Below are 21,085 nucleotides of genomic sequence, written 5' to 3'. Positions count from 1 at the left end.
CTGATTTTGTCTCAGATTTTAGGTCTGTCCCTAATGTTACCACCTGTCCCTCTTTGCGAGGAACAATTCCTCTTTGGGCAGCCAAGTCCTGTGGAAAAAATAAAAAATGGCAAACATCCTGAGATTTTAGGACAAAAACTATTTTCAAAGTTTTTTTTAATTGTTGCATAAAATAGCTAGTTTGTATCTGAAATACCTAAATGTAAGAAATAGCATAAGCAACTCAACTACTACAAGAATAAACTTTTATTTTGACAAAAAAGTGAAGTACTCTCCTTTGCACTGGCCACGGGTATGTTTTGTTCTGCAGTTTTTAACATTTCTACAAAAATTGTCCAACTTTGGGCATTTGAAAAGTGAGCAGCCCTGTCCGTCTCTCTGAAAACTGATGACTACTGGAGAAAAGGTGGTGCATTGCACTTAATAAATAACCATAGTAATTAAAGTTACAGACCTTTTTCAGTTCAGAAAATGTATACTAATTCACAATTTTTTATTCCGTCAATGACTCAACTTAATACTCTGGCAACCACTGCCCCAGAACAAAAATAAGTCTCTTCTTTCACTTGCCTTCAGACCACAACTCAAAACAGTCTTCACCGCTTTCAAAAATCTGACTCCAAGGAGTTTTTCACCGGACACATCCCCTAACTCTTCCTTACCTAGATTGCTTTTTGTTTGACCTTCTGTTTAGCTCTCATATTTGCTAATAACATTAATTCACATTTGTTTTTTGTTTCTGCTGTTAATATTTGCGCACTTTTTCACTCTTCTACGGGACTCTACCTTCTGTGATTACTCTGTGTTTGTGAATTAGTTATTTTATTTCTTTTCATTTGTATTTTTGTGAATTTCTTCACCCGTGCTTTTCCTGCACGTGCTCTGTTGTGATCAGTTTACTACCCTCGTAAAGAAACTAAATAAACAAAATAACTGGGAACTACTGTCAGTACTGGCATAAATTAAAATCAGTTTCACGCGTCTTACTCTTCGGGAAATGACACTGATGCAATACACGTTGCCTGAATTAACTTATTAAATGAATCAGATTAATATTCAATTTTTCTCTTTATTTTCACTCTTTGTCGTGGTGGTCCTCGTGGACTCTCGAACAAAGAATTTGAGAGCTATGCTCCCAAACAATCGGTCGGTCATGATTTCGGAACGGTTACACAACAAACGGTGTACAGGAAACAGCGTAAATATAAAGAACTTTAAGTGTGAACCACGCCTCGATCACACTTTTCCAAACAGACATCGATGTACAGTACAGCTAAAACCTTCTAATAATACCATCTCCTCCATTCACACTATAACAACCAAAACCATACACCAAAACTCAATACACGTGACACTTCAGAAGGCGGAGCTGTGAATTTAGTCTAAAAAGGGGGCGGGTTGTTATCATTAGCAATAGTAAACAGATAGCGATAAAAGCTGTACTTCGGTCTTGTAAAATTTCCATTTTCAAAAGAAAAATCAACCAAGGGCTGCCTCCAAAATGCATTTATTCAACATTTTTAAGATCTCAATTATGGACTCACTGCCTTGCACCCCAAACGATTCCATAAATTCCTTACTACTACTGCTTCTGAAGAAAGTAACTGTAAACATCCGAGTTCAGTATAAACAAAATTCATAGCTCAACATGGTGCACCCACTGAATAAAGTGCGGTTGTTTATTAATATTTGGTTGTGAAAGTAAAACTTATCTCTGGTTGACAAACACCTCTGAATTTTAAGACGAATATAAGATTTAAAAAGCCCCCTCCCCCATAATATACTAAGTAATGGACAACAAGTTAAACGTTCCAAATAAAAGCATACGCCCTTTAGCAAATTAAACGAGAACATGTGTTTACTCCAAAATAGCAGAATTCTTAATTGCACTATAAACTCAGTTTTTGCTACATTAACTATAAAATGTAAAATACATTTCCCGAAAACTATATTTTAGTAAATTCGTTATGCATCTGTTAAACTCTGACCTTACTACAGACGCTATACATTTCCCCACTTTATCTTGTCCTTGAATTTTGTAATAATACGGACACATGCTAACACTATAATAATGACAGCACTGTCTACACACGTTGTCTTCACACTTGAATATTATCAATTTATTTTCAGTAACCATTTGCTAAATTTACAGTTTGAAAATTACTTTCTTCACTGACCGAGTATAACTACAACCAAACAAAACAAGATCAGTGTTGAGAACAGTCCTAAACAAGTAAAAGCCTTTTCACCCACCGTCCTTTATTCAGGCGTTTTATGCGGGCACTCTTGCTATTAACTCTTAACGAGGGTCCTTTGCAGAGAATTATTCCAGGTTCTGATATTTCCCTAGAGTTCTTTGTTTCAGGCATTCTACGCGGGCAACGTCGTTGTTTCCTCTTAGTGAGGGTCCTTTAATGAAAACTATGCTAGGGTTCTGATTCTTGGAGAAGATGGCGGACGTGTTGAGTGTTCTGCGTCAGTATAATATTCAGAAGAAGGAGATTATCGTCAAGGGGGATGAGGTTAACTTTGGCGAGTTTTCCTGGCCAAAAAATGTCAAGACTAACTATGTCATCTGGGGGTAAGTGGGATTGCCGGTTTGATTTCGGCACCTTGTTGGCATAACTTCCGTGAGTTGTTGGAGTGGTGTTTGTAAAAGCATGAAATGATGTGGGAAAATCCTTGCAAAAAAAGGCTTAGTGACATTTCTTGCAAAAGAAGTAGGGTATTATTAGTCTGTTGCATTGTTACTGAAGGATCCATCGGTCATGCATTATTTAAGTCTAACTAAACTAAACTTCTGAGTTTGATAGAGTTTTGCAGACTAGTAAACTGGATAGTGTGGTATATACTGGTCAAGGTAAATGTTCATTAGCTGGCAGGTTATTGGCATTCTCTTGTCAGTCAGGGAATTTATAAGTATGTTATTCGTGGGAAGATGCAGGTATCCCAAGCAGAAAGCTTTGTTTGTTTTTTAAAGTTTGAATGCTCCTGTTATTTTACGGAGTCACTCAGAAAAGTGTTGTGGATAGTAATTATATTTAGATGCTTTGCGTACCTGGCGTTGTCACTTTTTTAAATTTTGAATTGTGACAGGTTTAGCGGTATTCTAAATAAGCACTTTTAGAAAGATAATTATTTTTGCAAACATTTAAATTTTTGCATGAGATCGTGTTCTATTCGTATTTGCACACCGAATTTTAGACGAATGCACATATATTAACGTGGGTTGAGAACGTTTGTCCCATATAAACCTGACCTAGATGAGATTGTCATAATAACTGAGCACATTTGAGTGCTCTCTTGTAAGTGGCGTTTTTTTTTATTTTTATTTTGTGTATCTAGATCAAGACTAACGGTGTGATAGGATTTATACGTCGGTATCCTTTTACTTGGGAAGAAAATCGCCAAATTCATTGCAGCATCTCTCTTTTTGTGTGTGTGTGTTTATTAAAATGAGAAATTATCTGTTAGTTCACCGTCTGTTCCTAGCCAAACTAAGTGAAATTGCTAAATCGTTGTTGTGACTCAAGACACCGTAATTGTTGAGGCATTAAGATAAATATTGTTTTGGTGTTCTAATTGTTCTTCTTTTTTAATCTGTAATGTGCTTTTTTGTATCTGCAACCCCTTGTTTGAACATTGTATGCATGTAGGTTATGCTGAGGCTGCTTTACATACATACAAATATTTTAAGCATGGGCGTTAATGCCCTTCTAACCTGCCAGTATACCAAAACAGTTGTTCCAATAGTAAGTGTCTAAACTGGTGTTAAAATATATAAACTAGTGCTTGCTATAATGTAGTTCAGTAGTCAGTTCCATGCATCAGCTGCTGTCTCAGAGGAAGTGTTGGTACACTTCTTATTCTTATAGAGTATTCTACATAGGTTGTTTGATGATTTTCTACGTTTTGATAACCCCCTACATTCCCAGAGAGAGTTCTCTCTAAATGCCCTGTATACTTGAACAGGATCTCCTCTTAAATATCTGTACGAGTTCAGATATTTTAGTCTTTCTTAACTTAATATTTTACACCCGTGGATGCTCTTGGTTTATTTTTGCTGTACTCCTTTCCAGTTTACTCATGCTTGTATTTTTTATAAGGTTTCCATATTGTTATTCCATACTCAAGTTTGGGTCTAATGCCCTAAACAATCTCCATCATTTCTGATTTTCCTAGAGTTTATAAATCTTTTTATACAACCTTTTAGTTGTATAACTATCATTAACCATTTGGTTGATTAGAAAAATTGTCACAGTGCTTTTTCATTCATAGCGGTTATTATGTTATAGAACATCATGTCGCAGGTGGTAATAGATATGTTTTCAACATATGCATAATAATGTATGGTTTGAAGTCCCAACCTTTCCAGTTCTGACAGTAACTTATCCACTGTTACCGTCTCCATAACATGAAAGTAGACTTAAGGGTCTGTATGATGTTGGATCTGTCTTATTTCCCTTTTCCGTAAATACAGGTTTAATAAGCGTCTTTCCTGATATTAAGGAATATCCCTATAGTTGGATGATGTAGTAAATGATAGATATAATACTATAAGTTATTGCTGAAGTGTTCACAATTCATTATTACTTACTCCATCTCCTCCCAGTGCTTTGTTTGTTTGAATTCAGTTTGGATAGTTCTTTTTCAGTACAATATATTTTGATTCCGGTGTCTGAGGTTATCTGGATATCACTAAAACAACTTGTCACCCCCTTTGTGGAGCCAAGATGTTTTGCATAATATTTTATAAGTATGTTGTGTCTGAGAATAAATCTTAATAATTAATACCTAGAATCTTAGTCAAAAGTGAAGTAAAAAAAAACTTATCATTCAGAACTACACAGCTGAACAAATAGGTTCATAGGTTCATACTAGGCTATCTGCCCAAGGGCATTTATAAGCCTAGCCCATAGTTTTGTGGCTTTCGCCACCCCTTTAGTTTGAATAAAACTATGCCTATTATTTTGCTGTGCCTCTGTCAAGCAGTGACACTGAAGTAATCCCTGGGATATATCTGCGATCTCCCATCCATTGGTCAAGATTCCTCTTGAACAAGGCCGGCGAGGTGCTCTGCCTCACATGTACCGGGATTTTGTTCCACAGCATAGGGAGTCTCTGGGTGATGAATCTGTCCCTCCAGCACGTTCTATTAATAACCGTGTCAAGGTTTAAGTTTCCCGCCCTTGTGGTTCTGTGGGATCTAGATTTTTTGCGGTGAAGCATATTCATCAAATCTGGGTTTGACATGGCCTTATATGTCAGGCACAGGTCACCTCTGAGCAAGCGGTATGAGACTGAATAGAGCTGGAGTTCTTTCAGTCGGGCAGCATAGGACATATTTTTGAGACCCTTTATCCTTTTGGTGAGGAACTTTTGGGGCCTTTCCAGCTGCTGCAGGTGTCGGGTCAGATACATTCCGAATGGGGCATTGTACTCAATCATAGGTCTAATGAGTGATGAGTACAGGGGGACGATGACCTCCCTTGATCTAGATGTGAATCCCTTCATGATCAGGTGGGCAATGTAGAAGGTTTTCCTGACTACTTTAGCAACATGAGTGTCAAACGAAAGGCTAGTGTCAACCTTGGTCCCCAGGTCCCTGATGACTTCTGTGCTCAGTTGATTGCCACCTATATGGTAGCTAGGGGTAACCTTGTTCTTCCCGAAGGGTATGACTATGCATTTCTTGGCGTTTAACTTTAGGCCATGGCTCTGGCACCAGTTATCCGTTTCTGTGAGGCCCTTCTGAAGGATATCTGTGTCCGAAGTGTTTTCGACTATGGCACCCAGTTTGCAGTCATCTGCAAACTTTGTCAGCCATAACCCTCCTGTGTTTGCTTGTACTTCAGAAAAGTAGATGCCGAACAAGAGTGGACCCAGGACTGAGCCCTGTGGGACACCACTTGTGACAGGCTTTGAGTCTGACATGGCTCCAGCAACTCTGACCCTGTGGGTTCTGTCACTTAGCCAGTTTGCAACCCATCTTGTGATGTATGGGTTTACATTCAAGCTGATGAGTTTTTCGATGATACCTGAGTGGGGTATTGTGTCGAAGGCCTTTGCCAGGTCGAGGTAGGCTGTATGGACTGCCTTTCCCTCATCAATGGCCTTGGTGACTGTTTTGAAAAAGTCAACCAAGTTCAAAAGGCATGATCTGCCTTTGACAAAGCCAAACTGGGTTGGATCCAAAGTCTGCAAGTTCCCTATGTCTTTATTTATGAGTTCCATTATGATCCTCTCCATGGCTTTGCAGATAAGGCTTGTCAAGCTAATGGGACGGTAATTTCCATGGTCGGTGGAGGCACCGCCCTTGTGAAGTGGGACCACAAGTCGCCGTGCGCCACTCCTTGGTTGACTATCTTTTTCACAAACAATGGTTTGTTCTCAATGCAGAAAACAGTTGCACATATAGACAGAGAAAAATTAATGAAATATCAGACATTTAATAAGTAGCAATTAGTAAGTAAAGTAGGACAGCAGTGACCCACACTCATTCCAGAACAGGAGACAAGGAACAATATGAAGGTAATATTGTCAAAGTAAAATTGAAACAGCAGGATATTTATGATTGGACTGAATTATTACACAGTTTGTATATTTCACTTTACAGTCCTTCAGTGTGTGGGTGAGCTACCTTAGTGTTGAACTTGGTTATTGCACATCCATAAAATAAGGTCCTTGATATGCTAGTTATGTAACAGACTTCATGGTTCGTTTTTTTCCAAGAGTTCAATAATCTAATGGAGAGCAAAAAGAAAATGTTTTAGTCTGGTGGTCTTGGAATGCAGGCTTCTGTATCTCCTGCCAGGCGAGTGTACAGACCATTGGCAGGGTGCTTTGGATCACTGGAAATGTTTGTGTTATTTCGTATCATAGAGGCAAAAACTTTGACGGCAGGTGTGAATAAAATAGGAGATAGCAGGCAGCCTCTAGTACCTTTAGTTATGTGTAAATATTTTTAAGATAAAGTAAGTTGTTATTAGTTTTTAACATAGAAATGAAACAAGAGGGAAATGTTAGTGAAGGCAGTATTCCAAAAAGATAGTCCCAGTTGACAGAATTAATAACGTTTTCTATATTTAAACTAACCAGTAAAGTTTCTTTATTCTTTCTCTTCAAAAATTCAATGAGACTTAAGAATTCTTTTTTAATATTATCACGAGTGTCTTTTGTAAATACATCCTGACTGATCATTGTTTATCATTTCAGAGAATGGCACTTTCATTCTGTCAACAAATATGGACATGATCTTATAATCCTTGTTGGAGGAAAAAAGGTCTAGGATATTTACAGAGTTGTGGGTCTTCATTAGTTTTGAGAATGAGTAATCAGTGAATATTTCCAAGATGGTGGAATACTATTGCGAGTTTAATTCACAAAACTTTGGAGTACAAAAATGTAATAGTTTATACATTTCTATAACTATGCCATCTGCACCAGGGTCTTTATTTGGTTTAAACTTCTTAATTTTATCATTAACTTCATTTATAGATATCTGTTTAATGTTCGTTAGGGATTTTGTCTCTAGATTAAGAGAGGATAGTTGTATGTCAAGAGCATTACTTGTTAAGATTATTAGTTAGTTCTAGTAAAATGAAATCCTAAAAGTTTCAAGAATATCACCTATTTTGGATATTGGTTTGTTGGAGCCTTCACGTAGTACTTTCATAATATTAGATTTTGAATTTTAACTCTCACTGATAAGTTGCTCATATGTTTTGTAGTTGAAGCTTAAGAATGTAATTTTAATATTTCTAATGCCAAATACATTTTATGTGTTTATCTATTCTTATCGTCCAATGATAGATGTGTAGATCTGGACTTAATTGCTTGATGTGTAGATCTGGACTTAATTGCTGAAAACTGTAATTGTATATTTTGCATTTTTTAATTTTAAGTTGTTGGAAATGCTATCTGTTCTTGTGTGGGTTTTAAATCTATGATCTACATGAGAAGAAACATGAGTTATTGCCTTGTTTTTACCAAAAACTACTACAAATGAATATAAACATAAGTTTTTAAGAAACATCTGAGCTTTTAAGTATATATTAAAATAATTAATTTCATTAATATGAAGCTGTGTTTCCCATGTACACATTGTCATAGTTAAAATTAAATAAACTACTTTAAACTAAAAGACACTTTTTATGAGGCTTACTGTGAGCTAACCAAAATTATTATAACTTAGTGAAGTGTTTTGTCTATCTTTATAGGTTCATAGATGTGTACTAGGCTAATGGCCCTGGAGCCTTTACAAGCCTAGCCCAAATAAATTGCCCAGGCACCATGCCACCTGATGTTAGTTCACGGTGCCCCTATCCAGTAGGGCAACTGGAGTGATCCCTGGGGTGAACTTTCTGTTACCCATCCACTTGTCAAGACTTCTCTTGAATAGACCCAGTGAGGTGCTCTGCTTGACATGAATGGGAAGCTTATTCCAGAGTATGGGGAGTCTTTGGGAGATGAACCTGTCCCTCCAGCATGTTCTGTTAATTGTGGTAATGAGGTTGTGATCTCATTACTTATCATTATCACCAGCAACTCATGCCTTGCTTTGGTTGTTACATCAATTACAGCAGTGTTTATGCTAATTAGATGTCCATATTTTTGACTGGATGCACCTGCTTTTCAAGGATCTTTGTACCTGTTTTCGGTCTGTAGGTTGAGAGATTTGTCTTTAAATCCAAGAAGATCAGCCAAGTATGGGGGAAATCTGTTGGATAAATCCAGTTTTGTGTGAAATAAATTATTTTGAAACTATTGGCTGAGGAAATAGGTACTTGTAAATTCTGAATGGCTTGTGCTTCTAGGATTTTCACGTAATGCCTGATTTTCATTTACCATAGTTCCCTTAGAATGCTGTTGTAGTTGATGTACCTGCTCTGTCACTTTCACTTTTGTTCAGTAAAAGCTTTTATTGGTATTCAGTTGTTATTGCTACGTTACTGTTCTTTTATACAAATAAAAAAACAGTCTAGTTTTATTTAAGTGCCTTCTACTACATCTCAGCCTTAGGCAATCCTTAACCTTGACAATATAGGACCATACACAAGCAAGTCCAACAGCTTCTTTTTGTTTCACGTTTGATCATCTGGATTATTAATTCTCACTAGTCCCGCTGGCCTCAGTGATGGTAGTATCCAGGCTGATATGTCATAGTAGTACTTTTGTTTCTGCTGAGCTATCTACTAACTTATTGGACTTTTCGTATTTTCTCTGGTTTAAATACAACAGGTCATATAAGCAGCTTTCCCTTCTGATCAACAATCACAAAGATGAGAGCAATATCAATTGCAATAGCGTGCTTCTCTTCTCCAGATGAGTAAGTTAACAGCCTTACCTGTAACTGATACTACAATGTATTCATTATATTTTTAGCATTTTGTATTATTTCTTCTACACATCCAGTTGACTGTAGATATCTTGTTGAATAGGTAATATTCTGAGATAACTCAGAAGATATAGGCTGGGGGAACACTAGACATGAGGGATACCTTATATGGCATGGCTTAAAGGTATGTATTGGAAAAAAAAGTGGTGCAGGGAACCACTAGATGCCTGGGAAAAACAGTGTGCCTTAAAAGGCAATTAAAGGGATTCTGATCTTGTACTCACCCACCAAGGAGCTTAGTCCACTGTGCCGTCACTAAACACTAGAGATATATTCCGAATAAATATGTAATGAAAAAATCATCAGATACAAAGGGATTTGAACCCTGCACTCTTGACAGACAAAATCTCAGCATTAACTCACATTAGTGCAGAAGTTTTTTGTTTGTTTTTTAACATATATTGAGCATCTCAGCCATTATGCAATCCATGTGACCGTTCGTAACTTACAAGGGAGAGGGATGGAAAGTTACTCGTACCTCTCAACCTTGTTGTGCAAGGCATCAGTACTAAAGTCAGAAGTAATGATAGGACAAAATCACAGAGGGATTTTAAGTATTTACTGAAGGATATAAGTGTGCAACTCAAATGTCTAGTATTGAGGACTGACTCCTCATCCATGAATTACCAGGGCAGGGAAAAAGAAAACATCTTGGGTGTTCTGACAATAGGAACATCATTGGGGTATATATTATATTATGTGAGTATGTATGTGTTTGTGTATGGAAGAGTGGCTGAGTAGGGGTGCCTGTGCTAACATGACACAGCCTCCACTAACTACCGCAGAAATGTGCTGATCTGTACTTATTTTATTTAGCAGTGACTCAAAGACAATCAAATTAGCCAATAATGGTGTATTTCCTCATTGCAGCTAACATGCTTCTGAATCGCAAACCTCTGTATGGTGGAAACAGGTCCTTTTTACCACAACCCTTAACGTGAGCACCTGAGGTCTTTATGAATCCTCAGGATTATGTCATCGGTTCATAGGTAGGTACTAAGCTATCTGCCCTAAGGCATTTATAAGCCTAGCCAGAATGTGTTGGCTTTCGCCACCCCCTTAGATTACTTCCCTGTGCCTCTGTCCAAGTACTCTTTCTTTTCATTTAGCAAAACACAATGAAGTTTCATGAATTTTTTCCAGCATGTGACTTCACAGAGTATTTGGTACAATTGTTCTGTTAGATTTTAATAATAATCCAGGTTATTCATGAATCTCATCAGAAAATGTGTAATGTATAATAAAAATAAATTGCCAGCAGGACATTTATTTTATCTGAATCTAGCAATCCTATCAGCACCACATTGCTGAGTTTTTGTAGTTCTAAATCATGATTTGTATGACCAGTAAAGTCTTAAAATAAATTGTCAAATTCTGTAAATAAATGAATATGTTGTCCAAAGATATCACATTTCAAATTAATTTTGTTTTTCTTTTTAATCTGCAATTTCATATAGCTATGCAGTGTACTGGTTTGTGTTCTCGCATCCCATCACTAAAATTTAACTATAGCTTTTTCTAAAGATTAGTAGAATCTCAGTCCATAACTTATGTCTATGAAGATGTACTTGCAGTACAGTTAAAAAAAAAAAAAAAGCTTTTTAATAAATAATGTTTGACAAAGACTTGGTGCAGCAACGTAATTTAGTCAAATTAAAAATGTTAACATCTGTGTACATTCTGATTCAGAAACTAATTCAATATCTTTAAGCAGAAATAATCTACATATATTGAACATAAAATAAGTATTTAAACACTTTTCTAAACGGGTAAAAGCTGACCCTGATTATTTCTGGAAGTCCAGGAAACCACGGCTAAAACGAACAAAAAAAAAAAACAGGATGTTTGAAACAAGGGGGTGCATCACTGAAATGATTCCCCTCTCTTCCTATGTGTTGTACCCCCCCCCCCCAAAAAAAAAAAAAAACTGCCAGGAAGTATATGGAGGAATCTGAGTGGTTTAAACGGCTCGCAAGGCTCTGCAAGGTAAGTAAAGCTTCACCTCCGGCTAAGGAGGTGATTCTTAATTGTAAAACTTCAGTTTGAAAATGTAAAAGCATTGTGAATCTTCATGGCCATTTCCAGAGTATTTACATCTAATATGTTCATAGGTAGATATTAGGCTGTTGGCCCAATGGCCTACGTAAGCCTATAGCCAACAAGATTCCCTGGCTTATGCCACCCAAGAAAATTGTTCTCCTGTGCCCCTGTCGAGCAGAGCCACAGAAGTGATCCACGGGGTGTATTTCTTATTTCCCATCCACTTGTCAAGAGTTTTCTTAAAGTGCTAATGAGGAGCTTTGCTTGACCTAGATGGGTAGTATGGGAAGTCTCTTGGACAGGAATCGATCCCTCCAGCTTGTCCTGTTTACTGTGGTGACAAGGTTTAGGTCCCTAGAGCGTGTAGTTTGGAGGGATTGGGATTTTTTTAGGTGTAGCATGTCCAACAGCTCTGGGTTTGACATAGCTTTATATGTTAGGCCGAGATCACCTCGGAGTAGGTGATATGCTACTGAGTAAAGCTGGAGTTTTTTGAGACTCAGTGTAGGGCATCTGTTTGAGGCTAGTAATCCCCTCTGTGAGGTACTTCTGTGGCCTTTCCAGCTGCTGTAGATGTCTTGTGAGGTACATTCCAAAAGGGGCGTTTTACTTCAACGGGTCTAATGAGTGTCGAGTTGAGGGGGGCAATGACCTTTTATTTATTCCCTAGATGAGAATTCTTTTGTGAAGAGGTGTGCCACGTGGAATGATTTCCTGACTACTGTGGCGATATGATTATAAAAGGAGAGACTACTGTTCACCTGGGTCCCCACGTCTCTTATCACACATTCGGTGTTAAGTAGACTGCTGCCAATGTGGTAGTTCATGGGTACAGAGTTTTTACCAAAGGGGTGACTGTACACTTTTTGGCATTGAGCTTGAGGCCATGGCTCTGACACCAGGCATCTGTCTCGGTGAGGCCCTTCTGCAGGATGTCCACATCATTTGGGGACTCTGTTATGGCTCCTAGTTTTCAGTAATCTGCAAACTTCGTTAGTCAAAGGCCTTCTGTGTTAGCCTGTACTTCAGAGAAGTAGATACCAAGCAGGAGAGGTCCCAGGACTGAATCCTGTGGTACTCCACTTGTCACTGGTTTGAAGTCCGATTTGGAGTCTGCAACTTTTACAGTGTGGGTTCTGTCAGTGAGCCAATTGGCAACCCAGCTTGTGATGAAGGGATTAATATCTAGTTTAGTGAGTTTAGATATAATTCCAGAATGGGGGATGGTGTTTGAAATCCTTGGCGAGGTCAAGATAAGCTGTGTGAACCACCTTACCCTCGTCTACAGTTTTGTTGACTGCCTCAAAGTCGATCAGGCTCAGGAGGCATTATCTGTCTTTCACAAACCCAAACTGGGTGGGGTCCAGTGTTTGGAGGTTACCAATGTCTTTGTTTAGGAGTTCCATGGCCTTGCAGACCAGGCTCGTCAGGCTAATAGGGCGATAGTTCCCGGGATCTGTGGTGGCTCCCCCTTTGTGGAATGGGATAACTGTTGCTGTGCGCCATTCAGTGGGCACAAAGCCTGATATTAGACTGTGATTGAACATGTTGCTTAGGTGGGGAGCCAGTTCATTCTGAAGTTTGTGTAAAATGCAGCCTGAGATGTTGTCCAGTCCCATGGATGCTGTGTTTTTGGCTTTAGAGTGCAGCCTTTACCTGCGTAGTTGTGATTACAGGGACTCTGCATTCTTCCTGTATAGATGTGGGCCCCTTAGGGAGTGGGGGTTATCTGCCAGGACGTTGACAATATCAGTTGGTTCTGTAATTTTCATGCTGTTGTGCTGTAACTCGGAGCAGATCTGGGTGTTGCCATTGAGAGTCTTGATAGCTATAGAATGCTTTGTGGTTGTCCACATCATCTTTCCAATGGTCCCTAGAATCAGTGGCGATTTTGTTTTCGTAGCTAGCTTTGGAGGATCTTATAAGGGATCTCAGCTTCTTACTGAGGCTGACCAGGGAACCCTCCACTCATTTAATTTTACTCCCACTTGCAACAGTTTCTTCCTTCTATTGTAGAGTTTGTTTATGGCAGGGGACCAGCAGATTAGCTTCCTCTTTTTGGAGGATAGCGTCTTGGTTCAGTTTGTGTGAGCACGATCCATGCACTTGTGTAAGTGCTTATAGAGTGCATCTGTGTAGGATTTAGCAGTTCATAGGTTCATACTAGGCTATCTGCCCTAGGGCATTTATAAGCCTAGCCAGAGTGTGTGTGGCTTTCACCACCCCTTAGGATGAGAAACTATACCCATTAGTTTGCTGTGCCTCTGTCCAGCAGTGACACTGAGATGATTCCTGGGGTAAACCTACGATCTCCCATCCACTCGTCAAGATTTCTCTTGAACAGAGTCAGTGAGGGGCTCTGCCTCACATGGACTGGGATTCTGTTCCATAGTGTAGGGAGTCTCTGGGTGATGAATCTGTCCCTCCAGCACGTCCTATTTATATCCGTGTTGAGATTTAAGTCTCTTGCTCTCGTGGCTCTGGTGGATTTGGATTTTTTGAGGTGGAGCATGTCCATTAATTCCGGATTGGATATGGCCTTGTATGTCAGGCACATATCACCTCTGAGCAGACGGTATGCGACTGAATAGAGCTGGAGTTTCTTCAGTCGGGCATCGTATGACATATGTTTGAGCCCCTTTATCCTTTTGGTGAGGAACTTTTGGGGTCTTTCCAACTGCTGCAGGTGTCGGGTAAGGTACATTCCGAATGGGGCGTTGTACTCAATCATTGGTCTGATAAGTGAAGAGTACAGGGGTACAATGACCTCTCCTGATCTGGATGTGAATCCCTTCATGATCAGGTGGGCAATGTAGAATGTCTTCCTAACCACTTTGGCAATGTGAGTGTCAAAAGAGAGGTTACGGTCAACTTTGGTCCCCAGGTCCCTGATAACTTCTTCCGTGTTTAATGGATTACCACCTATGTGGTAATTAGGGGTTACCTTGTTTTTCCCAAAGGGTATGACTATACATTTTTTGGCATTTAGCTTAAGGCCATGGCTCTGGCACCAGTTATCCATTTCTATGAGACCTCTCTGGCGGATGTCTGTGTCTGATGAAGTGTCAATTATGGTGCCCAGTTTGCAGTCATCTGCAGATTTTGTCAGCCACAATCCCCCTATGTTTGCCTGCACTTCAGAAAAATAAATGCCGAACAAGAGGGGGCCCAGGACTGAGCCCTGTGGGACACTGCTCGTGACCGGCTTAGAGTCTGACATGGCACCAGCAACTCTAACCCTGTGTGTTCTGTCCTTGAGCCAGTTTGCAACCCATCTTGTGACATATGGGTTTACATCTAAGCTGGTGAGCTTTTCTATAATGCCCGAGTGGGGTATTGTGTCGAACGCTTTTGCTAGGTCAAGGTAGGCTGTGTGAACTGCCTTACCCTCATCAATGGCCTTAGTGACTGTTTCGAAAAAGTCGACCAAGTTCAAGAGGCAGGATCTGCCCTTGACAAAGCCAAATTGGGTAGGATCCAGTGTCTGTAGGTCCCCAATGTCTTTATTTATGAGTTCCATTATGATCCTCTCCATAGCTTTGCAGACAAGGCTCGTCAAGCTTATGGGGCGGTAATTTCCAGGGTCCGTAGAAGCACTGTCTTTGTGGAGTGGGACCACAGTTGCCGTACGTCATTCTTTGGGTACGTATCCTGTAGTAAGGCTAAGATTAAACAGCAGCCTTATGTGTGGGTTTAGTTTCTCATTGAGTTCGTGTAGCACACAGCCGGGGACACCGTCCGGTCCCATTGATGCTGTGTTTTTTGCTTTAGAGAGAGCAGCTCTCACCTGGGCATCTGAGATGTTTGGGAGGCTAGACTCTGCGGGGATAGATATTTCTCCTTTTGGGGGGGAGGGAGGGGAGAAATTTGCACTGAACCTGTCTGCCAGTATGTTGGCAATGTCTGTGGGTTCAGTGATTTTTATCATTTTGGACTAATTCTGAGCATATCTGGGAGTTTCCACCCAGGTTTCTAACATAGCTGAAGAAGGCCTTATGATTGTCTTTTGTGTCATTAGCGATTTTTCTCTCAAAGTTGGCCTTGGATGATGATTATGAGTGATCGTAGTTTTTTGCTAGTATTGATCAGAGATGCCTTCCCTTTTAGGGATTTTGCTCTGTCATGTAGTAGCTTTCTCCTCTTGTTGTAGAGTTTGTTTATGGCTGGGGTCCACCAGACCGGGTGCCTGTCTTTGGTGGAAAGGGTCTTGATTTTATTAGGGATTGCTTGATCCATACATTCCTGTAGGTGCTCGTAGAAGGCATTTGTAAGGGTTTCTGCAGCGTGGGTTGTGGTTTCCACTGGCTCGGGGGCCTTGAAGGATACCACTCCAGTCTTAAGTGTGAAGTTTGCTTTTGAGAAATTCTTCACGGTGGTCTTTTTTGCTGGGGGTGGGGGCGGGATGTGGATCTCCAATGAGATTAATTTATGGTCTGATCTCACCAATGAGGGATATACTTCCGGTGTGGAGCATTTTGTCCCCATGTTTGTGATGATCAGGTCTAGTATATTTTCTCCTCTTGTGGGAATGGTGACTAGTTGTTCCATAGCATTTGAGTTTATGAACTCCAGGAACCTTTGGGCTAGGGTGTTGGGGCTTGAGTAATGTTCCCAGTCTATGTTTGGGTAGTTGAAGTCACCCAATATGATGGTGTTTGGAGAGACATTCATACTCTCCAGTGTCTTCAGGAAGGCTGTGTGGGTTTCCTGAGTTTGAGAAGGTGGTCTGTAGCATGCTACTAACTGTAGAGCAGTTTTACCTATGGTTAATTGCACCTGGGAGGTCTCCGATGCTTCGTGCATTGCCACTAACCTGGAGGTGTGGGTATCCTTTATGAATATGGATACTCCCCCTCCTTTTGTGATTCGGTCCGGATTTTGGGGCTGGAACGCATGATATGAGGTATAACCTGATGGTGCTGGGGTGCTCTCAGGAGCCTTGAACCAGGTTTCAGTCACAGCACAGACATCGATGTTCTCCATACTGAGGAGGGCTTCGAGGGCGTGCATCTTGAGGTTTAGACTTCTGGCATTGAGCAGTATTACCCTTAGTTTTTCTCCATTTTTGTTTTCTAGGGCGGTAGGTTTATCATTTGAGCCTTGCCTAAAAAAGGCACTATGGGGGTGGCAAGAGCCTTTGCCAATATCCGGAAGCCCAGGGGTGACAGGTGCAAGCCGTCCCTTGCGAATCAGCGTAACTGTACTGCCCATCTGCATGGGTGTCGTGAAGTTCGCCACTTCTGTCTTAAGCATGAAATTGGCCTTAGAGAAATTGTTTACTGTGATTTCCTTAATGGGGGCGGGGGGTGGATATCTAGGGTGATTAGCTTATGGTCTGATCTGACCAACGAGGAGTTGACATCAGGTGTGGAACACTGGTCAGTAATGATGGTAATGACTAGGTCTAGGATATTGTTGCCCCTGGTGGGGGTGTGTATAAGTTGATCCAGGGCATTGGAATTTATGAATTCCAGAAAGCGTTGAGCGAAGGAGTTGGTACATGAGTAGTTTCCCAGTTAATGGTGGGTAATTGAAATTGCCCATTATTAGGGTGTTTGGTTGAACCCTAATATTTTTCAGTATATCAAGAAAAGAGAGTGGGAATCCTGGGGCATGGTGGGGGATCTGTAGCAAGCTACAGTTTGGATTGCAGTTTTGCCCAGAGTTAGTTGCACTTGGATAACATCGGATGCATTATGCTGAGCAACTAGCCAGGCCATGTGGATAATCCTTAATGCATATGGACACACCCCCATCTTTGGTGTTCTAGTCCAGGTTAATGAAACATATTGGGCAGGTAAATAACAGTCCCAAGCTGTTTTGCTTAAAGTAATACATAAATACATTTCAATAGTTTTAAGGTTGAATTATATTAACTAAAATAAATTATTTATATCATTTTATTATTCTAAGTGAATGGAAGCCCCCCCCCCCACCACCATGTGGCAGAAACGTCTTAACACTCAGGTTTCTTAGACATATGAATAAAATTAGATCAAAGTTAACTAATCGCAGTGCTTGCTACAGGTAGCATTTCCATTTAGTGCTGATTATAGTTGAATAGTAAAGGTGATACGTGTTTCTGATTGGAAGACATTGGTTAAAATAACATTACGGGGTCTTCAAATGAATGTCTATTCTGCTATCCGAAGGAAATCGGAGTCATTTATCATTAGATGCTTTGAGAGATTTGTTGGAATTTACAATTGAAATGTCAGTGTCTTGTTTCGTTTTTTTTTATTTATTTTTTTTTGTATCTGTCAAAGTGTTTTTTTCCTAATATCTCTAACAAGGTGAAGAACACTCCATATCTTGAGGAATGGAAAGTATGTTGCTGTTTTTTTTTTTTTTTTTTAGAAAGGCTGATGTTTCATTTAGGTTGTTAAAGATCCTTATTCCATTGGAAAGATGATGTATTTTGATTCTTGCAGAGTGTATGATTGTAATCTTAATACTGTTTTGTTTTTAAACGTTTAACAAGGGGCCAACCTTTTTTCCTGATTTCAAGAACCTTGTTAAATCTTGTGTGATTTTGATTTTTAAAGGGGTTTTTCTCCAAGCAGTCTTTAAAACAAGTTCTCTATCTATGAATGATACAAACTGTAACTATTGATCTTGGTTGGGATGAGGAAGAAGTTGGTGCTGGCTTTTCTGTTGCTCTTTCAGTTCCATCAGAAAAACCTTCCTGTATTTCTAAAATTTCAGGAATCCAGTGGTTTAGGAAAGAAATAATGCCCCCCCCCTTTTTTTTTCCTCCCCCAAGGAGACTGAACATTCTTGTATTACTACGTCTTTCCCTTTTTTCTAGATCATCAAGCTTCTTCTGAAGCCAGGTGTTTTGTTAGAGGAGAAATTCACTTTGTAGTTTGTCTCCCATCCGTGTCAGTTAAGGCAGTTTCTATGCCCGTTAAACTACTTGCACATCTTCTGTATCTATGAAATGGTTTCTTATTATGCTCAATATCTTTATATACATTTTCTTGATTTTGTCTTGCATTATACTTTGTTTGTCCAGCTTGTTTATTTCAGTTTTTAAAGTTTTAGTTCGAACTGTCATCCATTTCTTATTTTCCTTGTCTCTTTACTTTAATCGGGTATCTTTATTGTTATGGAAGTATATCCCCTTGATGTTGCATGTTCAGATCCTAATGATAAACCTTGTTTTTTTTGCACTCAATTTCTGTTTCAAAAATTTCCACGTTCCTTTAACATGTTTTCTACTCAATGCATCACTCTAATTAGTTTTTACATGATGGCTGTTTTGCTTCCATATAGTCTAGTTCACCTTCTGTACATTGGTTTAGATTTCAGTTTGGCAGAATTATCTAGCAGCAAATTAACAGTTATAACCCCATGATCACTACATATCAATGGTGGTAAAACTTGACATGAAGTAACAGTAATTTCTTTAGGAACACGGTAAATGTCTACTATGTTCTTTCCTGGTAAGATTTACAGTCAGAAGCAACTGCTGTTCATGAACATTCGTTGTGAATAATTTTCTCAGTAATGTTTTTGAATCCGTATTATTCCAGTCTGTTTCTGGTAAGTTTACGTCCTCGGCCACTTTTATTATTCCATCCCGTGTTTCATGCAAGAAATTTATGAATTCCTCTAGGTCACCAGCACTTGACTTTTGTGGTCTATAGACTCCAACAATTGTTGTTATTTTCCAGTGTTGTCTTTGTTGTCAAAGTTAGACAATCTGTAGTATTGGTGTTATCATGGACAGTGTAAAAATCCCTATCATAACACCAACCCCTGCTTTTTTGTTAGATTGTCTGTTACAGTAAAAAATTACTTGTACCCGGACCAGACTGGTTTGCAGGCATTGTTGTTTAACCAGGTTTCACAAACATCATCATTAATCTTGTGGGAACGTAGCCAATAAAACTTTTATTAATGCTGCTAGAGTTAACCATTATCAGAGATGCATCAAATGTTACGGTGAACTGTTAAGTTTTCCATCTGGCAAAACTCTTTCTTTAAAAATCTGTTCTCTGCTGCATCAGTGGTACTTGCACAGCCGAGAATAAACATGTTTTATGAATTCCTATAAGTATGCTTTTGCTAGATATGCATATAAGCAGCGTGTCACGTTGGTATGGGCATAGTTTGCATAGTTTTTCAAAAGTTAGATGTGAGTTCATGCTGGTACAGTTCCTAAAGTGTTTCTGGTTATTATGTTCAACTAGTAGTGAAGTTGTAATTATACTTCATGCAGGGTTCAGTAGCCTCACTTGGTTATAAGTCATATCAGACTATTATAATTGCAGTTCTTGCCTGTTGTCATACTGTAAAGACAGTCACCCAGTGGAAGTATCTGGGTGTGGTTATCAGTTGCAACCATAATTTCAAAGAAAGTATCGATAGCTTTTTAATGATGAGCACAATAACTTGAAGCTTTATAAGCTTATTGATAACTCGCAGAGTTTCAAATGAAGCATGTTGTACTGTGGCTAATGTCCTGTTTTGTATATGGGATTATGGAGTTTATAGTCCTAGTAGTAATGTCCGACAATTTAACAGATTTGTGCTTTATGATGCCTGCCTCTAAATGTCCTTTGTTTTGATTTATTGAGTCTGATAGAACAGTTTTATATTCTATTCTCTGCTGGAGTGCAGGGAGTGAATTCTGTGTGGAGTCTGCATGTCCTCCCCGCGGTTGGGTGGGCGTTTTGAAAGACATGCGTAAAATGGGCGTGCCTTCGTTGAAGGTTGAATGTCGAGCTGGCACCTCGGCGTTTATGAAAATCTACTGCCAATCATTAGCAGACTGGAGTGTCTGTCTCTCACCTATGTAATACGAGCATTTAAACCATATGTTGCACATTTTTGACAGTTGCTAAATTCTGCCATATAAGAGTTTAGGGTGTGTTTTTACACGGCTGCCAGTACTTTGTTATATGGAACCTAATTTAGGATTCCATGTTTATTGTGCATTTGTTTATCTTTTGTTGGGAGTTGCGTGATTATACATTAATAAATATAAACAATAATTGTTTGAGTATTGCCAATATATATTGGTTATTTTTATTTTATGCATGCGATTTGCAATTGTGTATGGTTTTCAGCTCCATGTTCTTTTCGGATATATTGTTTCTTTAATTAGAACTTTGTGCTCTGCCAGGAAGTGATGTCATGTGGGAGGGAGATTTTCAGTTTTTTTTTAGCATTTAAACTGTGTTTTAATGTGCAGTTCTTGTTCAAGTCTCCTGAATTGTATAATTGGAGACAAAAGCGCTTAATATTTTACGTTGGTAAATACTAGGTCATTTTTATTCTAATAAAGGACTTTTTACCATTCTGCGTTGGTATATACTTGCCAGTGGACTCTATTCCGTTTTTTGGATTTACTTGGTTTCTTTTCTGTCTAGTACTAGTTGTTTGGCATGGAGCTGGGGTCTGGCAGTGTATCTACAGGTGACCCACAAACGAGTGGGGAATCAAATGGATCAATTGGCGACTGTCTATTTTAATTCAGCAATTAATGAACCGTATGGATCGGTTGGAGCTAAATACTCTCTCCCAGATGACTATACACCCGATACCTGGTGCTTCTACTTCGGTGAATAACATGGGAGCGCAAGGCTCGGGTAATGGTGAAGGACAGGCAACAGCTTTTAGTACCTCTACATCACTAAGACT

General features: G+C 39.3%; 2 protein-coding genes across 2 annotated transcripts in view; one reads left to right on the top strand and one right to left on the bottom strand.

Annotated features, from left to right (window-relative positions):
* The window catches only part of RO60 (Ro60, Y RNA binding protein), an 837,759-nt gene extending 835,425 nt beyond the window's left edge, over positions 1–2,334 (bottom strand). Inside the window, exon 1 of the mRNA XM_044086777.1 lies at positions 2,254–2,334. The gene's annotated coding sequence lies outside the window, so the exon portion shown is untranslated. The remainder of the gene's footprint in view (positions 1–2,253) is intronic.
* A 31-nt stretch (positions 2,335–2,365) lies between these two features.
* CDC73 (cell division cycle 73) overlaps positions 2,366–21,085 on the top strand; it is a 2,122,897-nt gene continuing 2,104,177 nt past the window's right edge. Inside the window, exon 1 of the mRNA XM_044085321.1 lies at positions 2,366–2,581. Within this exon, the coding sequence (XP_043941256.1) occupies positions 2,451–2,581 (131 nt within the window). The 5' untranslated portion in view covers positions 2,366–2,450. The remainder of the gene's footprint in view (positions 2,582–21,085) is intronic.

The sequence above is a fragment of the Protopterus annectens genome, chromosome 10.part0 (genome assembly GCF_019279795.1).
Source record: "Protopterus annectens isolate FY-2018-M chromosome 10.part0, PAN1.0, whole genome shotgun sequence".
In the NCBI taxonomy this organism is placed as follows: domain Eukaryota; kingdom Metazoa; phylum Chordata; order Ceratodontiformes; family Protopteridae; genus Protopterus; species Protopterus annectens.
The sequence above is the reverse complement of the archived record's forward strand: the minus strand, read 5'-3'. Positions and strand labels throughout refer to the sequence as shown.